The sequence below is a fragment of the Equus quagga genome, chromosome 7 (genome assembly GCF_021613505.1).
Source record: "Equus quagga isolate Etosha38 chromosome 7, UCLA_HA_Equagga_1.0, whole genome shotgun sequence".
In the NCBI taxonomy this organism is placed as follows: Eukaryota; Metazoa; Chordata; class Mammalia; order Perissodactyla; family Equidae; genus Equus; species Equus quagga.
The window spans coordinates 134,512,134-134,533,621 of NC_060273.1; the positions used below are offsets into that span (position 1 = coordinate 134,512,134).

The window sequence follows — 21,488 nt, forward strand, 5'->3', positions numbered from 1 at the left end:
TCATCTTTATTGAGTAGCTTACACCTTGACAATGAAATAGACAATTAGGGTGGGGATGCTGGCATTTGAAATTTGGAGAGCAGGATTGTCCTAGGAAGCTTTCCACACCATCTCCATGTCCTCAAATTTTACAAACAAAATGATGTAGAATACTTTGTCACTATTTCAATTGATACCACAGAGACACCACGTTTCAGAGTTTACCAAGGCAATATAATAGAAGGATATTATTTCTAAACTCTGGCCAGAAATGAATGTTTTGTGAATGCTGGGAGAGAAAGACTCCCCCGGAGGCAGCTATTCTGTGTCGTGTCTGTTGCTGGAAGAAGATGAGGTATGAGGGTGCTGCCAAGGAAGCACGACTTCGTAATCATTCTCGGGGGTGCAGGAGGAAGGCCTGGTAAGGCATGTCAGCCTGAGAAGGGTGTATTCTGTTTCTGACCCTTCTCTCAGGGGTCTGACTCTCTCTGTGGTGGGATCAACGTTCTCATAACCATCGTCGTTGGAGCTCAGAGACGGCCTCCTGTGGTTAATGACGGAGTAAGACACTTCTTCAGAACCACAGCTAGTCTCGTTGCCCTGCCCAGCACAAAAGAAAGACAAGTCAAGGGTGCAGGATCATCCCTCAGATCTGAACCCAGTGCCCCCTACTCCTCTATTGTCTGACGGCCATCGCACCCCTCAGGCATCCAAAGCACTTTTTCATCCCTGATGTCTTAGAGACCTCATTTTAGCAACACATACTGTGCTCCAAGCTACTTCTCATTCTGCTTCCACTTTACCTCAAACAATAAAAGAGGAAGGAAGGACACCATCATCCTTCTGAACATCCAGAGGCAAGCAGTTCTGTGCCTCAGGTCACACACACCGAGACACAATATGTGCAACAATCAGACCTCAATAAGTAATTAGTCAAGTTACATAACAATAAATTTTCATAAGATAAAATACAACTAATAAAAGTTAGAGTTTAAATACATTTTCAACTGTGTAGACTGTGAAAGAAAAATTAAAACATTAAGATGCCACATACTAATTAAATTGATAAAATGCTTGTGATGTAGCAATAAAAGGAATAAATATTTTTTTCATATATTTATTGATATCCAGCATGTTTATAAATATAAATGCTAATTCCTGGACTTAATGATTGGAAGGGAATGTGGAAAGCTAAAAAAGAACTAATGTTTTATGGTGTTCAGATTATAAGAGTAAATTTATTTGATTTCACTTATTTTGTTATAATAGTTTTGAAAATTAAAATGGTAGACTTCAGTAGTACTGGGACAACAATAAGAACTTGCCAATCAGCTAAATCAGTTAAAAGATTTAAAATTTTAAAAAATCTTTCCCTTTCTTCATTAAAATTTCCGAGGATATTAAAATAAGAAAGACTTTGGTAAATCCACTCAGAAATCTCAAGCAAAGGAAGATCTATGGCTACGCTTAGTTGAAGTCATCTGCATCTTGACATCTATCAGAAGAATGTAATAATTTTTTTATTACCTGATCAGAACTGGATGGAGCTTCTTTACCTGGAGGATAAAAAGGAAAGGAAAGCAACCTAAGAGTTTTGACCACCACAGGTGGGGGTGGGGAAGGTGGAAGGGCAGAATGCGGGACAAGAGTGCAGAGGCCCACCATCCAGACTCTGGTGTTATCTCCCGTCACTGTCGGGGGTCTTGAGCCTGTACGACAAGACCGAGGGAGAACGCACACTCAGGCGCAGCGTCGATCGTGTATTTCTCCGTAAATGGTACCAACGCTGCCAAATGAAACTGGATTTTGGAATTGAGTAATAAAATTTTGTCCACAAACACGCTGTGACAACAGAGCATGGCAAGTATGAAGAAAGAATGATTATAGCTATGAATTTAGGATATAAATACTATAAAAGTATCACAGGAAAATCATGTTATTCTTCACAATGAACCATTGTTATTGAGCTAGGCACTGAAACGACAAGAGTAACTATTTCCAGTTAAATCCACACATACAGACTCAGGTGGATTGTATCTGTGAATACTGAAGCAATTTATAAACATGGTAATCTGAGATCCATTACTAATATTTTTAATAAACAAGCTAGAATTAGGGAGGTCATAGAATACTAAATACAGCAAAAATCCCAGTTTATAAGAGGAACATTGACTGATTCTGAAATCTATAACCTAATAAGCTTGAAAGTAATTCCTAGCAAAATCTTAGAATAAATTAAACAGATTCTGTAAAACAACAGTATGCTAATAATTTGTAATAGCCAACCATTCTTTACAAATAAAAAGTTATGTTCAAAGCACTGATTTCAAATACGAAAATGCTATGTATATCTGCATAATTACATATCCTTATGAATGTAGTCATATGTAATGATTTGCTTAAACAAATATGTTTCGACTTTAATATTGTTTCATAACCATAAACTGAGGGAATTATGTAGCCTGAATACAATTCAATTATAGGCTTAGAGATAGCAGTCTGGAGAAGCAAGTGTCAGTATGAAGGGCGTGAAGAAACAAAAGACTAGTGGGTGAAGTGCTTGCTGCTAGAGGTGCTGAAGATGTTAAAATGTTTATGAATCAGCATATTTAGTTTCAGATGAAAAATGTGGAACATGCCATCACTATGATAAAGGTCAGTTGAATTGACACCCTGCAAAGACTTCTTACTTGAAGTTAGTGCATTGATTGGAAAAGAATGTGAGCTTAGAATCAGAACAGGAATATCTGAATGAATTTCTGATGACGACAATTAACCTGAAACCCAACCGCCAACCATCTGTCTCTTGTCAGATGAGGTGCTCCCTTGGGTCCTGGATTGTGAAGCGCTTCCTTCCTTGACTGAAAGCCTGGGGAAGTCATCGTGCAAAGGAAAGCCAAGCAGTGTCCCTCAGCAAGAACACATCAACCTATTCAGACTGAAAATGAAAATCAGACCCAAGTGTGCCCTCAAAATGGAGTGGATGATAACAGAAAGGGAATGTCGACCTTTTTATTGATCTATTTTTATTCAATTTGTTCACCATCTGCTAAAATCAAACAAACAAAAATGTGAATTCAGCCACTCGGGGTTGTTACTGAGTTGATTCTGTGAGTCCTAGACTATGAAGGAAAGCCCACGGACGGTATGGGCCTGAATGAATGTCTAGATATTGGTGCGCCTACCAGAAAGTCTGGGCTCGATACTGCAGCTCACAGAGCTGAGGGCACTTCCAACTGTTGACTAGAGTGGCCGCCCAGAAACCGATCTCAGGAGGGGCCGTCTGAAATGGCTGTAGCGTTTCAGGTTGTACTAGTCTCCTATTGCTGCTGTAACCAATAGTCACAAACCTGAGGGCTTAAAACAACGCACTCATTGCCTGACAGTTCTGCAGATCAGAATTCTGAACTGAGTCTCCCTGGGCTAAAGTCAAGGTGTGGACAGGGCTGCATTCTGTTCTGGAAACTCTAAGGGAGCCTCCATTTCTTTGCCTTTTCCAGCTCCTCGAGCTGCCCTGTGGTCACTTGAGTGGAGGAGAACAGCCTAAAGGATGGCTCCAACAGACCCTTTTGGAAAGAATGAGGAATACAATATAACGAAGACCTGATCTAATGGCTTCTGGAGCACAGAAACAGAAAACATGATACATCGTGGCTTTAAGTTTGTGGCTCAAGAGCTGATCAAAGGACAAAGGAAACTGCCCTGAAAAGATCTTTTTTGTACCTTAGCCCACCAACTGGGGTGAGAAAAGTTTTCCCCCTATGTCTGTTTCACAATGCGTTGAAGGGTACATAAATACATCTTGTGAATTTCATCATGACTTGAAAACCTGGGGGAAACAGATGTGTTGACCAAGTAGTGGCACCATCAGATTGGTTCTCCTGGCCTGCTCTGGTGGTGTGGTCCAAACGGAGAGTAAACAACAAATTCACTAACAGCAACACAACTTCCCCAAGGAAATCAGGAACTCGATGATCTGCACGTTGAGATGATGCAGAGGTTGTGATTTTGATCACTTCCTCATTTAATTTCCCCTTTCGACCTGTGTAAAGGAGGGTCTTGGACATTGTCACAAACTTAATTAGATGGCAACTTCAGTTGCATTTACTGCTGCAAACGGGGTCTGTTCAGTTGACTAAAGCAATACGATGCAGACATCTAACACATGTGGAGGGATACCAGCACAGCTTCACTGGTCTATCTCAGGGTTTACCAGTTTCTGTCTGTCAAAATCTGCCTTGCGGGAACACTGATCATTTCATATATCCACAGGACACGGTAATGGTGTACTCCATGGAGAACATAAGGCTGGAATGTCCTCGTGAACAGGAAGGAGCAGGTAGCCCAGGTGACTCTAAACACACAGCACATCAAAGGAAAACAAAGGGGCCCGCACCTCAGTGGAGTTTCTTGGGGTTTAGTAGTGTGAGTTATTTCAGGATGCCCCCAGCCAAACCAGCTGTGTCTCCTCTTCCTGCAAAAGTGGCACAGCATTTGGTGAGTCTCTGAGAATCTGGGTGAGCCATATACCAATCAGAGGGGGGCTCAGAGAAAGACTCTCCTGCGCTAGAGGATTAATAAAATACAACATTTGGTTCCATAAAAATATTAAGGAAATGAATGAACTCTAGTAAAACTAATGAATCAAATAATAGGTGGAAAGCATGCCTGCTCACACACACATGCACGCACACACACACGCACAATGTTAACAATGAGCATAAGGGCATCACTACAGATCCAACAAACGTTAAATACACACAAGGGTATGAAGAATAGTTTTAAGCTTAGGACTTTGAAATTTTAATTGAAAAGGACAAACTTGACAAGAAATGTAACTTGCAAAGCTGACAAAATGAAACAGAAAATGTGAATGGTCCATAACTACAGAAGCATTTGCATTCATATGTATGAAAAGTTCTTCACAATAAATATAATTCCCCCAGATGGCTTCCCCAGAAAATTCTACCAAAGATTTGAAGAAGAAATAAGATTAATCACACATAAACTCTTCAAGAGGGTAGAAAAATTCTAAGGCAGGGTCACTGAGGAGACTGGCAATTTAGGTACACCCGAGAAAGGGGGGTGTCAGATAGTAGAGACGTGGCCGTGACAAGCATCCAGACAGTTGAGCGTGGGGCCAAACGAATGGAGGAGGGAAGAATTTCAGGAGGGAGAGGTTGAGACCATTCCTAAGTGCTGGAGAGAGGGCACTGAGATTAAGATGGGAACTGTCCTTTAGAGTCCTAGTAGTTACGTTTGGGCAGAGGCACTCAACTTTTTTTGAACATGACCCACTGTGAGAAATAGATTTCATCCCATAGTTTAGTACAACCGTATATACGAACATAGAACAATTTCATATGTGAAGCACTGTGATACTTTTTGTCAGTGTTATTCTATTCATGGTCATGACGACGTCTGTTGGAATACATGCATTTCATAGCCTGTGTCACATGCTCAGTGGAGGGTGGTACTAGAAGCTCCATGAGCTGAGAGGTGACGGGGACGTGCAAACTTTCAAACAACGAGGCTCCACAGTTCTTTCAAGAAGCTTGACTGTGAGATGAGAAGACAGCGGAAGCAATAGCAGTAAGATAAAGTTAGTTTCCCTTGGAGATGCTTGTTCCCAGGGACTGAGCACTGTTATTATCATCGTCCATTGTGAGTAACAGCACGATCACTACACCTGGACACCAGGTCAAACAGAGCACGCACTTGAGCAAAAAAATACCCTGATCACCAGCTAATCTTCAAAGTGGCCCTATTTTAAAACACCAATATATGAATTAAAATCAGTAGGATTTTGGTAATTGCTTCCCACAGAAATTCACAGAGTGTCAGTTGAAATAAATCATATACAGATATTAGTGCAATAGAAAGAAAATGAGATGGGGTTTGTGAGCCAAAAAAAAACGAAGGACGGCGCCATCTCTCCAGGGACTCCGAGTAGGGCTCCTTCCAGTCCAGGTGTCAGCTGGTTTGGGTGTTTAATTTGACAACTTCCCTAGTAGGAAAAATCTTATGAAGCAATGACTCACTTTTCTTATCTCCATCTTGATTTTCTCCCTCCGATGTAGTCATTTCCTGCCTACAAAGAAAGAGATAATCACATGAGACACTCCAGTTCTCTGAAGTGAAAATGTGCTTGAAAGACACGTTTCACTGCCTTTCACCTATGGTCATTGCTAGATGGACAATTCCAGTATTAAATACAGCTAAACCCCCTCGTACTCTAGTCCCTTCTGAAAAACCGTGAAGTATAGTTGATAACACTGTATTGTGTAATTGAAATTGGCTAAGAAAGTAGAGCTTAAATGCTCTCACCAAAAAAGGGGTAAATATGTGGGGTGATGGGTGTGTTAATTAACTCGGTGTACACACATACACTCGGTTTCACAATGTACACATATATCATGCACACTTTAATATCTTACAATTTTATTGATCAATTATACTTCAATAAAGCTGAAAAACAGGAACACCACAAACATTTAGGAAAAGAAAGAAACGTGGAGAATAAAACTCCGTATTTGATGAAACTGAAGGAGTTACTAGATCTTCAGACCATGGATCTTCTCACACCTACGGAGAACACGTGTGCGATATAGTGACTGGGAGGGATTCAAAGGACATATTGAAAGTCAATTGATTTCTCTGCTGTTCTTGATGAGGAGTAGATATCTGTCAAGGTAAATGAGAAGATCCTCAAAATCCTACCCACAAACTTACAGGGACAGATATTAGAGCGGGCTGCTGAGGACAGAAACAGAGATGACCTCCATAGGGTTACACGGAGCACAATGAAGACAGTGCTGGCTCGTCTTTGCGGAGAGCTGGTCCAGCCAGGCATCGTACTAACAAATAGACTAATTTTTAAAATGTCATTTTAGTTACAGTCTAAAGTTGTAGTATTTTCAAATTTTAAGACTATCTTCCATACGAAGAAATGAAAACGTAAAGAATATAAGTAACTTGTTTCAAAGTTGGTACATAATATACGACAAAGAACTTTGATAAAATCCACAAAGCAGAAATAACACAGATACTGATACTAATGCAATCAATTAAAACTTAGTATTAAAAATATAAAACAATGCTTGAAGGGAAAAACTACTCAGATCCAAGAAAAAATAAAAAGTAAAGTAAGAAGAAAAATGGAAGGCAAAAAGATTAGAATAGCAACGATTTTAAAAACTAAGAAAAGCAGAAACAAGAATTCAATAAAGATAAAAGCGACGGTACTATGACATCCTGGAAAAAAGCAAAACAGCAATCAGACCCCCAATTGCCAGGGGTTATTGGTGGGGGTGGGGTGCAGATATTCTGAATCTCGACTGCAGTGATGGTTACATGACTGTATATGTTTTTCTAAACTTATCAACTGTTTACCTGAAAAGGATGAATTTTATTGAATCATACCTCATAAACCTAAATTTAAAGTTAAATGACTTGAAAAGGTCATACTGTTCTTTTTGTAAGTACATTTAAAGTCACGGGTTAAATGAGTGATATTCCAGTAGAAAGAAAATAACCAGAATTGACTCAGGAAGATGTAGAGAATGTAATTTTATTCAAAGAGCATCATCCTGTTAAATTAGCCAAACCCCCCCAAAACGAAAAATCCCTGACTTCAGCTCTGGCCCACGTAAGACACGTACATATTTCTGGAGTTGACTGGGACAGTCAGCCAGCTGGGCACTCCCTTGCCGAGCTGACCAAGCTCCGTGAGTCCTGCCTGTAAAATTTACCTGGATGGGGAAACTCTAGAGACATTTGATTCCTTTTCATTAGTTACTGTCTGTTTGTCATAAAGACTTGCTTGTATTTGAAAACGTTAAGACTTCAGCTCCTTTAACAGTGAAGAACGAGAGAAACATCATTTTACACACAATCAAGCAAAAGCCTTGTTTCAATGGCCTGACGCTGTCCAGAACGGACTCACGGCAGCCTGAGAGGAACTTTCGCTTGAGAACATCCCCAGGTGCTTGCTGTCTCCTCTCCAGCTGCAAGGCACAGCCTCCCACTGTCCCATCTTCCCTGTGTGCACAGAAAGGCTAGGTGAAACCTCGGGAGCGGCTGATTCCTGCAAACACCATTTCACACCACCAACAAAGCCAAGCCTTCCCCTGACGCCCATCCATCCACTCACACTTTGTAAGAGAAGAAGGGGCTGAGTCAGAGAGAGAAACCCAGACCTTGAGATGAGATGATTAGGAAAGACGTTGAGAGCAGAGATAGGAGAAGCCCGCGATTAACAAACAAGGCAGATGTTCCTGTTAATCTAAACCAGGCAAGATGTCAGCGTCCAGATAGCTGCTGTTTTTCCACTGTTTTTTTCTTTTTTCCATTGAACGTCTTGTAAGGTTGGGCAGCAGAGAGGCACAGCAAGTCAGGCAGTGGTTACTGCCCTGAAGAGCAGGCGGTCTACAGAGGGAGATGGACTCCAAGAAGCTAAAGTAGCAAACACAAAGTTACAGGTTGAAAGAAAGACGTGGCAAATCTGAGTAGGCGGCAGCACAGGAACCCACGGGGGTGGAAGCCACATTCCTACAGAGCGTGGCCAGGGAGAGCGTGAGAGCCAGCATCGCCAGGCAGAGGCGCTGTCAAGCAGAGGACACAAGATGAGGACCTTGTGCACCAAGAGAGCAGCATGGGGCAGGGCCCTAAGATGGGGCTGAGCTTGGTGGCTGAAGAACATGAAATGAGAGCAGAACCCCTGGAGGACAGTGGGTGAGGGCGGAGGGCGGGGAATGAAATTGCAGAGGTCCGCAGGGGTCAGTCCTTGTAGGACTGTAGGCCCCGGCGAAGGGTACGGGTTTTATTCTGGATGCAGTGGAGAACCACTGAAGGGTCCTAAGGGAAAGGCATGATTAGACTTGCACTTTCCAAAGATTATTCTGGATAAATGTGAGGAGTAGGTTGGAAGTATGGCCATTGCAATAGCCAACCAAAAACAAACCTCCGTTATTTCAGCTATGCGTTTGTGCATTTGCTTTATATGACCATTAAGAAACAAAACTTGTGTGCTGAGACCCCATCTCTCTTGTTTAGATATGGTCTCCATCTAACCTTCCGCCAAGTCTTGGAGGCAATCACCAGAGAACTCTCTCACGGTGGCTCTAAGAGGCCTACGATGTTCGCCCTCATGGGACAGAGGTTCTGGAAGTCAATCTCGGAGAAACATGCTCTGATATGCCGTATTCTTACCCTCTCCTTCCCACGTTATTCCTGACCTTCTTCTGATTGTCTCTCAGGCAACTAGATGGAAACACAGAAAAGAAGAGACCGTTACCTCCCTCTGAAAGTTCTTGCCCGCTCTGTATTTTTCCACACCATGAAACCAAGCCTGCCTTCCTTTTACCAAACTTCTCTCTCCTTTGGAATTGACAGACTGTCACAGATACAGAATGCAACTCAGAAATTAACCATAGAGGCCAGGCTTCTGATGGGACAAAACGTCTATAGTCTGGCCTTTGTTTCCCTCAGTGTTGTATTAAAGAATCAGGAAAGTTCCAGGGCTGGAATTGGTCATGACCAGGCATGAAAATTTCCCAAGTCTCCAGAAGAGGTGGGCGGGTGCCAAGAAGGCAGAAAGACCCCAACAACAGGGAGGTGCAGCTTCTCCAGGGAGCCAGCCCCATGGAGTCCCAGGACTGTCGATCTCGGCCCTCTGAGCCAGGCAAGCTTATCCCAGCCCTGCTGTTTGGCCATCCCTGGGCGCTGTGGTCTTCACCTACATTCAGGGAAGTGTATGTTGTGCTCTCACTCTTTGAACTTTCCCATCAGTCATCATCATCCTTAGGAGAGTCAAGCTAGCACTGAATGATGAAGTTGAGGCCAGAGGAAGGAGCGGAGTGGAGGCTCACACAACAGTTAGCCACACACCCACGCTGGTGACTCCGTTAACCAACTTCCCACCAGACCAGTTGAGCAAACACAGCATTTCTGTGAATGGTCTTTGTCCCCTCTTGTCTCTTCTCTGGCTTCTATGTAGGACTGCACAGGAAAGGTTTTGGTGTATGAGCCTTGCTCCCGCTTACCAGCAGTGTTCAGAAAAGGCGTGTTCTCAGTGTTGGTATTTAAAAGCTCAAGAAACATTGTCAGATATTGACATATGAATAGAATTTATTAAATACAAATTCCAAGCAAAGAATAGAATTTATTAAATACAGTAAGTCCGACTTGCAGAAGAAGGGGCCATTTTCTCGCATAGGATGAGTTCTGATGTAGCGATTTCTGGATGATATTCACAAATGGTCAACTTCATGTGTTGTGATTACTTAATAGTGCAGACGGTAAATCAGGCAAAATTTAATTCCAGTGTCCTCTGTCTTGTCTTCTTTTTCTGTTTCCCTGGAGTCTGGTTTTCTCATGATTCCATCTTCCTAAACCGGTCAGTGAAGAAAGAATCTGCTGAAATAATTCTCCCTGAGGTTATTAGTGATCCACCGACTTACCTGCTAAGAGGACGTTTGTATTTTAAAGTTAAAAACAGGAGCAGAGAGTCCTTAACATTAACAAGAACCCAAGTGGAATTCTACATCATTCATATTACTGAACACACATGGATGCTAAATTCTGCCATACACAAAGTAAAAGTTCGTTTTTTTAGTCAAGCGGAATTCAGATGTCAGGTTGTAGGTGATGCACAAAGATTTGCTAACTGAATTAATGAATCTACTAATATTCTATCATTAAAATAATAAATATTCAATTGAGGTTAAAGATGTATCTTGGCCAAAGAATTAAGATCATGGGTGATTTTTCCATGCTTCCTGTTTATTTTCCTTTTTTTTTTAACTTTCCAAATGTTTGACATTAATTTAAGACATCATAACTCCAAAAAGGAAATCTAAAAAAATACCCCCAAATCAACAAAGTGCATACTATTTCTCCATAAAGCAATAAAATCAAAGATCAACAATAAAACGATAACTAAAAATGCACATATGTATAGACAGTAAGTAATATACTAAGTAATCTTTATTTTAAAAATGGAATCATAAAGGAACCTCCTTAAAACACTTATAACAATAGTGAAAGCTATACAAGACTATTTGCAGGATATAAGGGGAAATGTAAAGAAAATGGGTTGCCAACATATATTCATAAGAAAACATAAATGATTGAAATGACAAAGCAGTTATCTCAGAAGTTGGAAAAAGAGAGAGGAAACAAGAAAAGCTATGGGCAGAAACAAATGTGATAGAGAACCAAATATTAGAAAATAGTAGTACCAGTAAGATGGGCAAAAGTTTGGAAGACCAATTAAGTAACAAAGCAGGGATCAAAAATAAAACAAAAGTGGAAACTTCAGAACAAGTTCTACAGAAAGAAAACACACGATGCACAATGATACGAAACAAAAATGATGACTTGAATGGATACTGTCTTGGAAAAACAAAATGCAGAAATTGGCCCTTGAATAGCCCCCACACCTCAAGAAATTCTAGCCCACACGATTTCACGTAAAATTTCACCAAACTTCATGTGACAAACACATCCTCTCTTCTACAAGAGGTTCCAGAAAGTGGAAAAATAAAAAAATGATGTCAAATCCACTTAATGAGATTAGTATACTCTTCATTCCAAAATTAAATAAATAGGAGAAAAAATCACAGGCCCAATTCACTCAAGAAAATAGACGCAATAATCCTTAATAAAATATGAGTTAATTAAATCTAAAAGTGCAGTAAAAATGATACACGTGACAATCAGGTGGGTTTAATCTCAGAAATTCAAGGTGGGTCATCTGCCCAAAATCTATAACATAATTTACCACCTTAGAAGTCTGAGATAAAAAATACAAGGTTAGCTCAATAGTCTCAAAAAATGCATTTGATAATATCTAGCTCCATTAACAATAAAAATTCCATAAAACTTATTATAAGATGGAACTTCCTTATTTTGTAAAGGCAACATACCAAAAACATAAGGAAACTAAATCTAAGATCTGTTACAAGGACGCCCAAGACCACTGATATTATTAAACATAATAATGATATAAAACAAAAGGAATAAGAGTTGTAAGAAATGAAAAAGGACAGAAAAATCTTTAACTTCATAGATGATTTTAACTGTGTAGAAAACCAGGAGAATTAATAAACCATTAAAAGAAATGAGAAAGTCAGCAAGGCTGCTAGATACAAAATGATCTTACAAAATTCAGTAGCATTCCAATAATAGCAGACTAGAAAATAGCATACTTCATAGATTTATTGTTGAAAGTGGTATCTAGAAATCAACCCAGCAAAGAATGCAAGAAAAACAAAAATTAAAGCTCTACTGAAATGCATTAAGGAAGATTTGGATAAATGCAGTATAAACAATTGTTTTGGCTGGAATAGTGTTTCTGCATAAATATAGCATTTTGCCCACAAATTAATCTATATAGTCAGTGTTATCTCAATCACAATTCAGGCTGACACTTTTGATAAAATCAACAAATTCAGTTTTAAATGAATATGGGAGGATAAAGTCTTCAAAGAGCTAAATCGATTTTGAAATGAAGAACAAAGAGGCGTGTGGTGGACGCTGTTAACAGGCAATACCAATGTCCATTCCACCTTCTTTATGGTCCGAGAGGAAAGCAATGACTACCCGGCTTAGACTCATTCACAGCCAGTATTTGGGCTGCAAACTAGGTGCCGTCTGAAGTGCAAGAGGCCTTGCGTGGCTCCTCCTCTGACAGTCAGGCTCAGAGACAGGAAGCCTTTTCTGTACCAATGTTCTAGTGTCCATTCTCCAGCCTCCCAGACAGCACTGGTGGGGAATTCTCGAATGTGGAATCACTCCTGGGCAGGAGGAGCTCCCCTGGGTCAATTCTGTAACGTGGAGGTGTCTTTACAAGAGGCCCAGCCTCAAACCCACAACTTCAGCCATTCCAATGATTTTGTAAGCGCACAATTCTCTATATTGAAACCCACTGTACTGAAAAAAAAATCTGCCACGACTTATATTTCCTGTGGCAAACCTCTCTGATGTCATAGAGAATGACATCACACCAGACATCAAGTCATACTACACAGTCACAATAATAAAAACAGTATGCTGCTAGTAAAGGAATATAAGAAATAGACCAACATAAAGAAACAGATCCATCTATATGTAGAAACTTGATACATAATAAAGAAGGAACCACAATTCAGTGAGAAAAGAATGGATCTTTTAACAGATAAAGTTGCAAAAATCTGACTCACTATTTGGAGAGAAAGAGAAAAGAAACAGAAAAATTCCTCCTTTATGTTGTATACTGATAGGGGTTAGAGACCTAAATAAGGAGGCCATCGAAGGAAATTCAGAATAATAGCTTTGTCATCTAAGAGTGGGGAAAATCTTCTTCATAAAGACCCAAAAGAGGAACCCAGCCATTCCTGTCTTAGGAAATTACCCAAGAGAAAAGAAAACACATATCCACAAAAACATTTGTATGTGAATATTTATAGTAGCTTTATTCATAATAACCAAAACCTGGAAGCCACTCAAATGCCATCAATGGAAGCATGTGTAATCAGACTTGTGTATTTGCACAAACACAGACTCTGGGATGTTCAGCAATAAACGAAGAACGAATGATTAGTGCAAGCAACAATGTGGATCAACCTCTCCAACCTTAGTGTTGAGTGAAAGACAGACACAGAAGAGTACATGTTGTCTGGGTCCATTTACAAAAAGACAAACAGGGAGCTAGAAATCAGGACAGTGGAGGTGATTGAGAAGGGACATGTGGGAACCTGCAGGGATGATGGAAGAGTTACATATCACGATCGGGAGGCTAGTTACCTGGGTACACACGTTCGTCAACAAGTGTTATAATTAAAATTTGCTCATCTTACTATATGCAAATTTTACTTTAATGTAGAAATGAATTAAAGGAAATTTAATTATTTTAAAAGACCTAAAAGCACAAACCATGAGGCAAAAGCTTGACAAATTTGATTACATCAACATTTAGGATTCCTGGTCAATAAAAATGAATCAAGTACATAGATGCCTGGTGAGAACAGCTATTTGCAACGGCTGATGAATATTCTTTGCTTGGGCAGACTTTAGTCAGGCTCATGAACCTTCTCCTAGGCCCCTCAGTGCACTTCTTTGTAAAGTTCAGTTTTTGCAAGAATCCTGCTGAGACAGTGTGATATTGTGATTTATAATAAGAAATATATATTTGGTCTTCCTCCCTGTTTCTGGCACAGAGTTCCTAAAACCCTTGTCAATTCCCAAGTGATAAGAGCATTAGGAGCGTCTTTTGTTCTAATGAGGCGACTCTGGTGGGCTCCTGGGTGGCTCCTGGATGGGGGCTGGTCACAAGAAAGACCAAGCCTTGATTAGAAGTTTAGAATTTTCAGCCCCACCACTCATCCTCCAGAGACAGGAGAGGGGCTGGAAATGGAGTTAACAATCGAGCATGCCTGCATGAGGAAGCCTCCATAAAATCCCGGGAGGAGAGGAGTCAGAGCTGCCACGCAGGTGAACATATTCGTGCTGGAGGGTGTCGCACCCCAACTCCACTGGGACGGAAGCTCCTGTGCTCGGGACCCTCTCAGATCTCGCCCTGTGCATCTCTTCATCTGGCTGTTCATCTGTGTCCTTATCATATCCTTGAAGAAGCTGGCAAACGTAAGTAAGTGTTTCTCTGAGTTCTGTGAGCTGCTCTAGCAAATTAATCGAACCTGAGGATGGGGTCGTGGGAACCTCAGATTTAGAGCCAATTGGTCAGAAGCACAGGTAACAACTGGGACTTGTGAGTGGCGTCTGAAGGAGGGGTGGGAGCAGTCTTGTGGGACTGAACCCTGTGGGGTCTGACGCCGTCTCCAGGCGGACAGTGTCAGAATAGAGTTGAACTGTAGGACACCCAGCTGGAGCTGCAGAATTGCTTGGTGTGGGGAGAAACCCTCCACACATGTGGTGTCAGAAGTGTTGTGACTGGGGTAGCGGTGTGGGAGTAAAGGAGACCCACAGGAGGAAGACATGGTTTTTCTAAGGAGACAGTTTAACCAGAACTCCCAACCTCAATATCTGATCACCTTCAATATCTGACTGGGTTCCTCATCCTCCACCGCCCCTCAGGTGATGTCTTATTACCCTGGCCTGACTTCAGCAAGAATCTTATTATGTCATTTTAGCCAGAATCTTCTCTGACCCTTGAGGTTTCCTCTTAGTAATTTTCCTTCCACTGACCCCCAACTGCTCCCACTTCCCATGCTGTATTTGGAGCTGAGCCCAACCTCTCACCCCCACTGTAGAATCCCACTGCAGAGATCCTTATACCTATCATGGTGGTCCTGAATAAAGTTTGCATCCCTTTCTCTAACAAGTGTCACTGACCATTTTTTTCTTTAAGATGGCCAACACTCAAGGGGTAGGTCTGTAATATTCAAAGGGTGCTTGCTAATCAATAAGAATGCAAGAGACCAGACAGAAAAAAAACGAGCAAATTTGAATTATTTGAATAGTAAACATTTAAAACATTCAGTGCCTAACAAGCATATGAATAGATCCACAAAATCACCAGCAACCAGAGAAATGAAAATGAAAATAACGATGGGATCCTAATTTACATTCAAATACACGGCAAAATTAGGAAACACTATATTGCCAAATGTAGGAACCTTGTGAGGATTCAGAAGCCCTCCAGAGAGCGGGAGTGGAGGGTGCAGCCTCCTGGAAAAGAAATGGGGTCTATCCCAGGGCACCCCCTTCCAAAGGGGCACAGGGCGTGTTCAGGACATCCACTGCAGAGCTGAGGGGAGGGTGGCAATGGATGAATGCTCTGAAATGAGCGCAGATAATGAGCAAATATGCAGAAGAAGCTACAAAGCAGGTGCATTTACTGTAACAACTATAAATCTCAAAGATATTGATGAGTAAGGAAAGCAGAAAATAGACTCAGTTGACATCATATTATCGTTTGTGTCTGTTAACATTTCAAACCCAAAGACCCACACACACCAAGGCTCCAGGTGAAATATGCTAAATTGGTCCTGAGGGGAGGAGGGAAAAGACTAAGAAGAGGGGAGGAAGGGAATAAAATGGATGAGAATGGTCTTGCACAGGTCAAGCCCAACTGTAACTTAAGAACTGGGGAGTATGGGTGGCCCTTGAGGGCATCGTGCTAAACGGAATAAGTCACACAGAGAAGGACAAACGCTGCAGGGTCTCTCTCATAGGCGGAGTCTAAAGAAACAAAATTGTAGAACCAGAGGTAAGATTGTGGTTTCTAGGGGTGGGCGGGGGGAAGAGAAATGGACGAAAGTGGTCAAAGTATGAACATTCAGTTATAAGCTAAATAAGTCCTGGGGGTGTGATGCACAGCACGGCGACTGTCGTTATCAATACTGTGTTGCATATTTGAAAGTTGCTAAGAAAGTAGATCTTAAATGTCCTCACAAGGAAAAAAAATCGTAACTATGTGAGGTGATGGATGTTAGCTAGACTTATTGTGGTGACCATTTCACAATAGATACACATTTCAAATCATTATGTTGTACACTTTAAACGTATACAATGTTAGATGTCAATTATATCTCAATAAACAAACCAACTGGCGAATATGAGGAATTCAAAGGTCTGAAATTTAAAAATAGGTGGACTCTCCCCACAGCGTTCCAGCTCAGACCCTCCCCTGCTGGCTGTGCACTTTGCACCATCCCTCAAGTCCCCTCTTAATGGTGATTTTCTTGTTCCTCTCTCCACTTTTAAAGCACTCACAACTTTATTAGAAATTGGATCAAAATAGCAATGCAAAATGTTTTTCAACGGACACAAAAAAGTTTATTTTGAAAACTTCTAACCCATCCTTTCTTTCCGTGTCTTGTAAGGCAGAAAGCGTCCCTGACGGTCCTCAAGGCCCCCTCTGGCCTCATCATTAGGTCATAAAGTGGAGGAGGCTACCTGATGGTCTACACGCCATCTGACTCCGTTCACCCGCCTGACTCCGGGACAAGCCCTCCGACGCTCTTGTCCCTGGTCCTGCCCCAGCATGTGGCCCTGAGCACAATCTTCAAAGTGATGGCAGAGCGACAAGATGGTGAGTGAACTTCTTCTTCAGGCCCATTTTCCTTTTCTTTATTTGGTTTACGATCTCTCTTTCTTTCTGAAGACAGAGGCACACGAGAACTTTATCCTCTGGGGAGCATCCAGGCTTTTACTTTGGTTACTTTGCCCCAGAGCAGGACTGGATGGCTTCCCTACGGACAATTATGGAGGTTCAATTATGGAGGTTTCTCCGAAAAAGAAGTTCTAAATCCATGTTGCCTGTGGGAATTTGGGCTGAGTCGAATTCCACCGGGGGCAAGATAAATTTTCTATTATTGACTCTTCCTTTAAAGGATCAGTTTTGAAAACCTGCGTCATATAGAGATGACAAGATATTTGAGATGTTTAAGAAATATAAATTTAGAAGTTTCTGTGCCAGTATTAAGAAATTGTCCCATTATTTTTAGTTGATTCGGGCTTATTTGTATGGTGAGTGTGTGCACACACTGCAGATGGATAAGCTGATGGATAGATGGAGAGAATTCATGTATGCTAGGTGTCATGTGTGTGCCAGCTGAGCTTCCAGAAGAAGGAAGCATTCCCTGCTGTCCATTTAATGTTGAACCTATAGGTGAGGTGAGCAAGAGGCATAAGGCTGCACCGCGTCTCCTCATCCCCTCTGAGAAACACCAGCAGGCTTTGTCCCTCCGTATTCCAGAAGACCCTGGGCATAGTACGGCTCATCCTCCCCGTGGAAGGAACCCTAGGGAAGGCCTCTCTTGCATGAGCAGAGGAGGCCTGTGGGATTCGGAGTCTCGCTGCTTCATGACTAGTGACCTAAATCACCTCTTCTAATGTGAGACTGAAGCCCTTGTAACCTAAATTCCGAAACTCATGAAACTGAGGATAAGAATGCCTCCTTCATAGCGTCACTGTGAGGATTAAGCCCAACTGTGCAACGTGCTAGGCACCCTTCAGGTGCTTGACAAATGTTTCCCTTTCCCGTCAACACCAGTGGACCTGCGTGACTGAGGATAAAACCTGGAAAGCCTTTGGTCCAAGTCTCGTGGCTCTTCTGTGGGATGAATGAGCCCACAGAGGCATGGGGTAATGGTTGGGTCTGGAGAGAGCGAAACCTGTTATTACAGAGAAAGGAAAGTGACTCACGGTTGGGTTGACTTTCTGTTTCTTATCATTTCTGTTTCCTCCAGGTGGTAGATTTGATGGGGATTTGTTTGACAGCTGCAGGAGGAAGTCAGAAATTCCCAGGACCACCTGCCTAAGGTCCATCGCTTCTCTCCCAGCTTCTGTGTCTCCTCCGTCTCCAGACATGTCGGGCATATTCCCAGATTCTCTAATGATGGGCAGGTCCCCAGGAGAGGCCAGGAGTAAACTGAAACTTCATCTCGGGGAATGATTTTAGCTTTCTCTCATCTGGGGGAATGATTTTAGCTTTCTCTCACACCACATCTGTGATCTAAATGACTGACAAACACCAAGAGGAACCATTGGAAATGCATTTACTTTCAGTAAAGCTCTTTTTCACTTTGGTTTTTTCGTGCTGAATTTTAGCTCTGCACCACCCCTTTTAGGTAAATTTTAAGAGTTTCTTAACTTTTTGTCCATTTTTCCCTGTCATTCCTCCTTACGCACCGAGGACGGACATTTCTCCCTAACACATAAGCCACCTACTTCTTTCTCCAGCTCATCAATGTCCACGCTGTACCACTTCCCCTCTGCCTTTGAAGAGTCCCCATCACCAGTGCCAAACCTCATTCTCAACGTCTCCCATTGGCTCTGTCCTTGAGCAATATGCCCCAGTTACTGACAACTAAGAGTCATTCCTGAGCCACCGCTCACTTCAAACTCTTACAGTTCACATGTCATCCCTTCAGCGTGGAAGTCTTTTCAGACCTTGGTAAGCCTGCCTAACGTGTGCAGCGCCATGCAAACAGCAGCCCCTCAAAATGCCCTTCCTTCCAGCCGTTGCAAATCAGAATTCCATCCCCTTCTTCCTCTTGTTTCTACAGCACATTGTTTGTGCTTCCTCCCAGAGCACATAAACGTTTGCCCTATCTGAAGAGGACATGTGGGGGAGTGGCGATGACTTGACATCGGAAAGTATACCCTGCTACTCATTTCACAATGGTTACATACATTAAATCATCACATTGCACAGCCTAAAAAAAGAAAGAAAGAAACTACACTGTGGTTTCATCACTTGATAGCAAAAGTGAGCTTGACAAGCTCTTATCCTTCCTCAGCAATACAACCTCTAATTTTTTTTAAAGCTACACACTAGTGTTTCTTGAAAAGCCTTGTGCATTTCTAAAGTCAGCATCCTCTGCAGTCTCTTCTCTGTTTAATTTTGTTCTTGAGGCCAAGAGTGCTGTTTCATATAGACTTTCCATTAATATTAATTAACCTTAAGGAGATGAAAACATTTCTCATCAGGGCACATGTTTAAATTCAACTCTTTGGGTACAATGGTGTCATTTTCTCTCCATCTCCAAAGAAGACATACAAATGTCCAGCAGGTACATGAAAAGATGCTCAGCATCACTAATCATCAGGGAAATGAAGTCAAAATCACAGTGAAATATTATCTAACACCTTTTAGGATGGCTGTTACCAAAATAATAAATGATAAGAAATGTTGAGGAGGGTGTGGAGAAATTGGAACTTTGCGCACTGTTGGTAGGAATGCATAAGGCGCAGGCACTATGGAAAAGAGGATGAGAGTCCCTCAAAAAATTAAAAACAGAGCAATCATCTGACCCAGAAATCCTACTTCTGGGTATTTATTCCAAAGAATCAAAATCAGGATCTCACAGAGATGCCTGCACTCCCATGTTCATTGCAGCATTATTCACAACAGCCAAGATATGGAAACAATAGATATTGTATATAGACACATACATACACACCATGGAGTATTATTCAGCCATGAGAAAGAAGGGCATCCTGCCATTTGCAACAGCATGGATGGACCTTGAACTCATTATGCTGAGTGAGATAAGTCAGACAGAGAAAGACAAGTCCTGTATAATCTCACTTATATGTGGAGTCTGAAAAAGCCAAACAGAGAGTAAATGCTGGTTACCAGGAGGTGTGGGTACAGGACAGATTTGTTTAAGGTTACACACTTGCACCTAGTAGGTAAATAAGTCCTGGAGAGCGAATGCACAGCATAGTGTTTACAGTCAACAATACTGTAGTATAAACTCCAAAGTTGCTAAAAGCTAGATCTTAATTTTTCCCATCGCAGAAAAGAAATGATGATCATGTAACGTGATGCAGGACGTAGCTAATGCCACAGTGGTAATCACCTTGCAACGTATCAATGTGTCAAGTCAACACCTTGTACACCTTAAACTCACACAATGCTACGTTTCAACTATGTCTCAACTTTAAAAATCTAGTAATATAATATATAATATAAGATAATATAATATGATATAATAGGCTGTCTGGAAGCAGTTGGGGAGAGCAGATGGGGGAGTGGGGTGCTATAGAGACAATCCTTTAAGATTAAGCAAGATGTGAGATGAAAATGCCTGTTGTTTATCTGTCCTACAACTTCAAAAGCACTTGAAGAGGATAAGGATAAAAATAACCGAGAAAAGGCACCGCTTAAATCAAAAACACTTGAGTACATTATTTTACATGCATGATTGTCAAGGACCTGCTTATTCTCACACCAACCCCATGAAGCTGATGGACGGAGAGGTCAGCCCTGTACCCAGAGGAGGGAAGCGAGACTCAGGCAGACTCCAGTGGCCACACATGATGGTTGTGGATAAAATCCAGGATGCACGGTTACATTTGAATTTCAGATAAATGACGAATTTTTTTTGTATAATGCACTAAATATTGCATGGGGCAAACTTGTACTCAAAAAAAAGCATTTGTTTATCTGAAATTCAAATCCGATTTGGCATTCTGTCTATTTTCTAAATCTGGCAACCTAACATGGTTCCAAAGTAAGGCAAGAGAAGGTGTGACGTGGGGGTCAGCGGTGAGTCCTTAGAGGATGCGGTCAGCAGGTTCAACCTTCCTAATTCACAATCGTCACCCTCCCGACCCCCCAACACAAACGCACACGCCCAGCCCCTGCTCCCTGTCCCCTTTCTCCCAAGAAGGGCAGTGCCCAGCACCAGGACGCACCTGAGTTCTCTCGGGAGACAATTTCCCATCCTCTCTCTGTGACTCGGTTTCTCCGCTCCTGAGTTTCCCCCACGCCGGGCAGTCCTGACCAGAGCAATGAGGGGCAGGAAGGAGGCAGGACGCTGCATCTGAGCTGCATCTGACCGCTGGCCTGTGTGTCGCCAACCACAAGCTGCGAGGGGCCGGGCGCGGTAGAGACGGCAGGAACCGTTCTGACGGGGAGGGGAAGAAAGCCGTGTGTGTGCGCCTGCGTGTGCATGCGTGTGCACATGTGTGTATGTGCGTGTGCATGCGTGTGCGTGCATACTGCGGGGAAAAATCAGGCTGCAACGTGAGAGAGTAAATCGAACTCTCAGGTCCAC

General features: G+C 42.0%; 1 protein-coding gene across 1 annotated transcript; it reads right to left on the minus strand.

The window, feature by feature from the left end:
* Positions 1–21,337, minus strand: GCSAML (germinal center associated signaling and motility like). The gene is made up of 5 exons (XM_046667828.1): positions 21,127–21,337; positions 9,190–9,240; positions 6,021–6,070; positions 1,507–1,535; positions 1–579 (listed from the first exon to the last, which is right to left on the minus strand). The coding sequence occupies exons 1-5, from the start codon at positions 21,252–21,254 to the stop codon at positions 298–300; spliced, it is 540 nt and encodes a 179-aa protein (XP_046523784.1). The 5' UTR covers positions 21,255–21,337; the 3' UTR covers positions 1–297.
* Positions 21,338–21,488: the final 151 nt, after the last annotated feature.

Coding starts and splice junctions, on each gene's coding strand:
- GCSAML (XM_046667828.1), bottom strand. CDS start 21,254: ATGCAGCGTCCTGCCTCCTTCCTGCCCCTCATTGCTCTGGTCAGGACT. Junction 6,071..9,189: donor AATAACGTGGGAAGGAGAGG/GTAAGAATACGG, acceptor CTTTCTTTGTAG/GCAGGAAATGACTACATCGG. Junction 1,536..6,020: donor TCAAGATGGAGATAAGAAAA/GTGAGTCATTGC, acceptor TTTATCCTCCAG/GTAAAGAAGCTCCATCCAGT.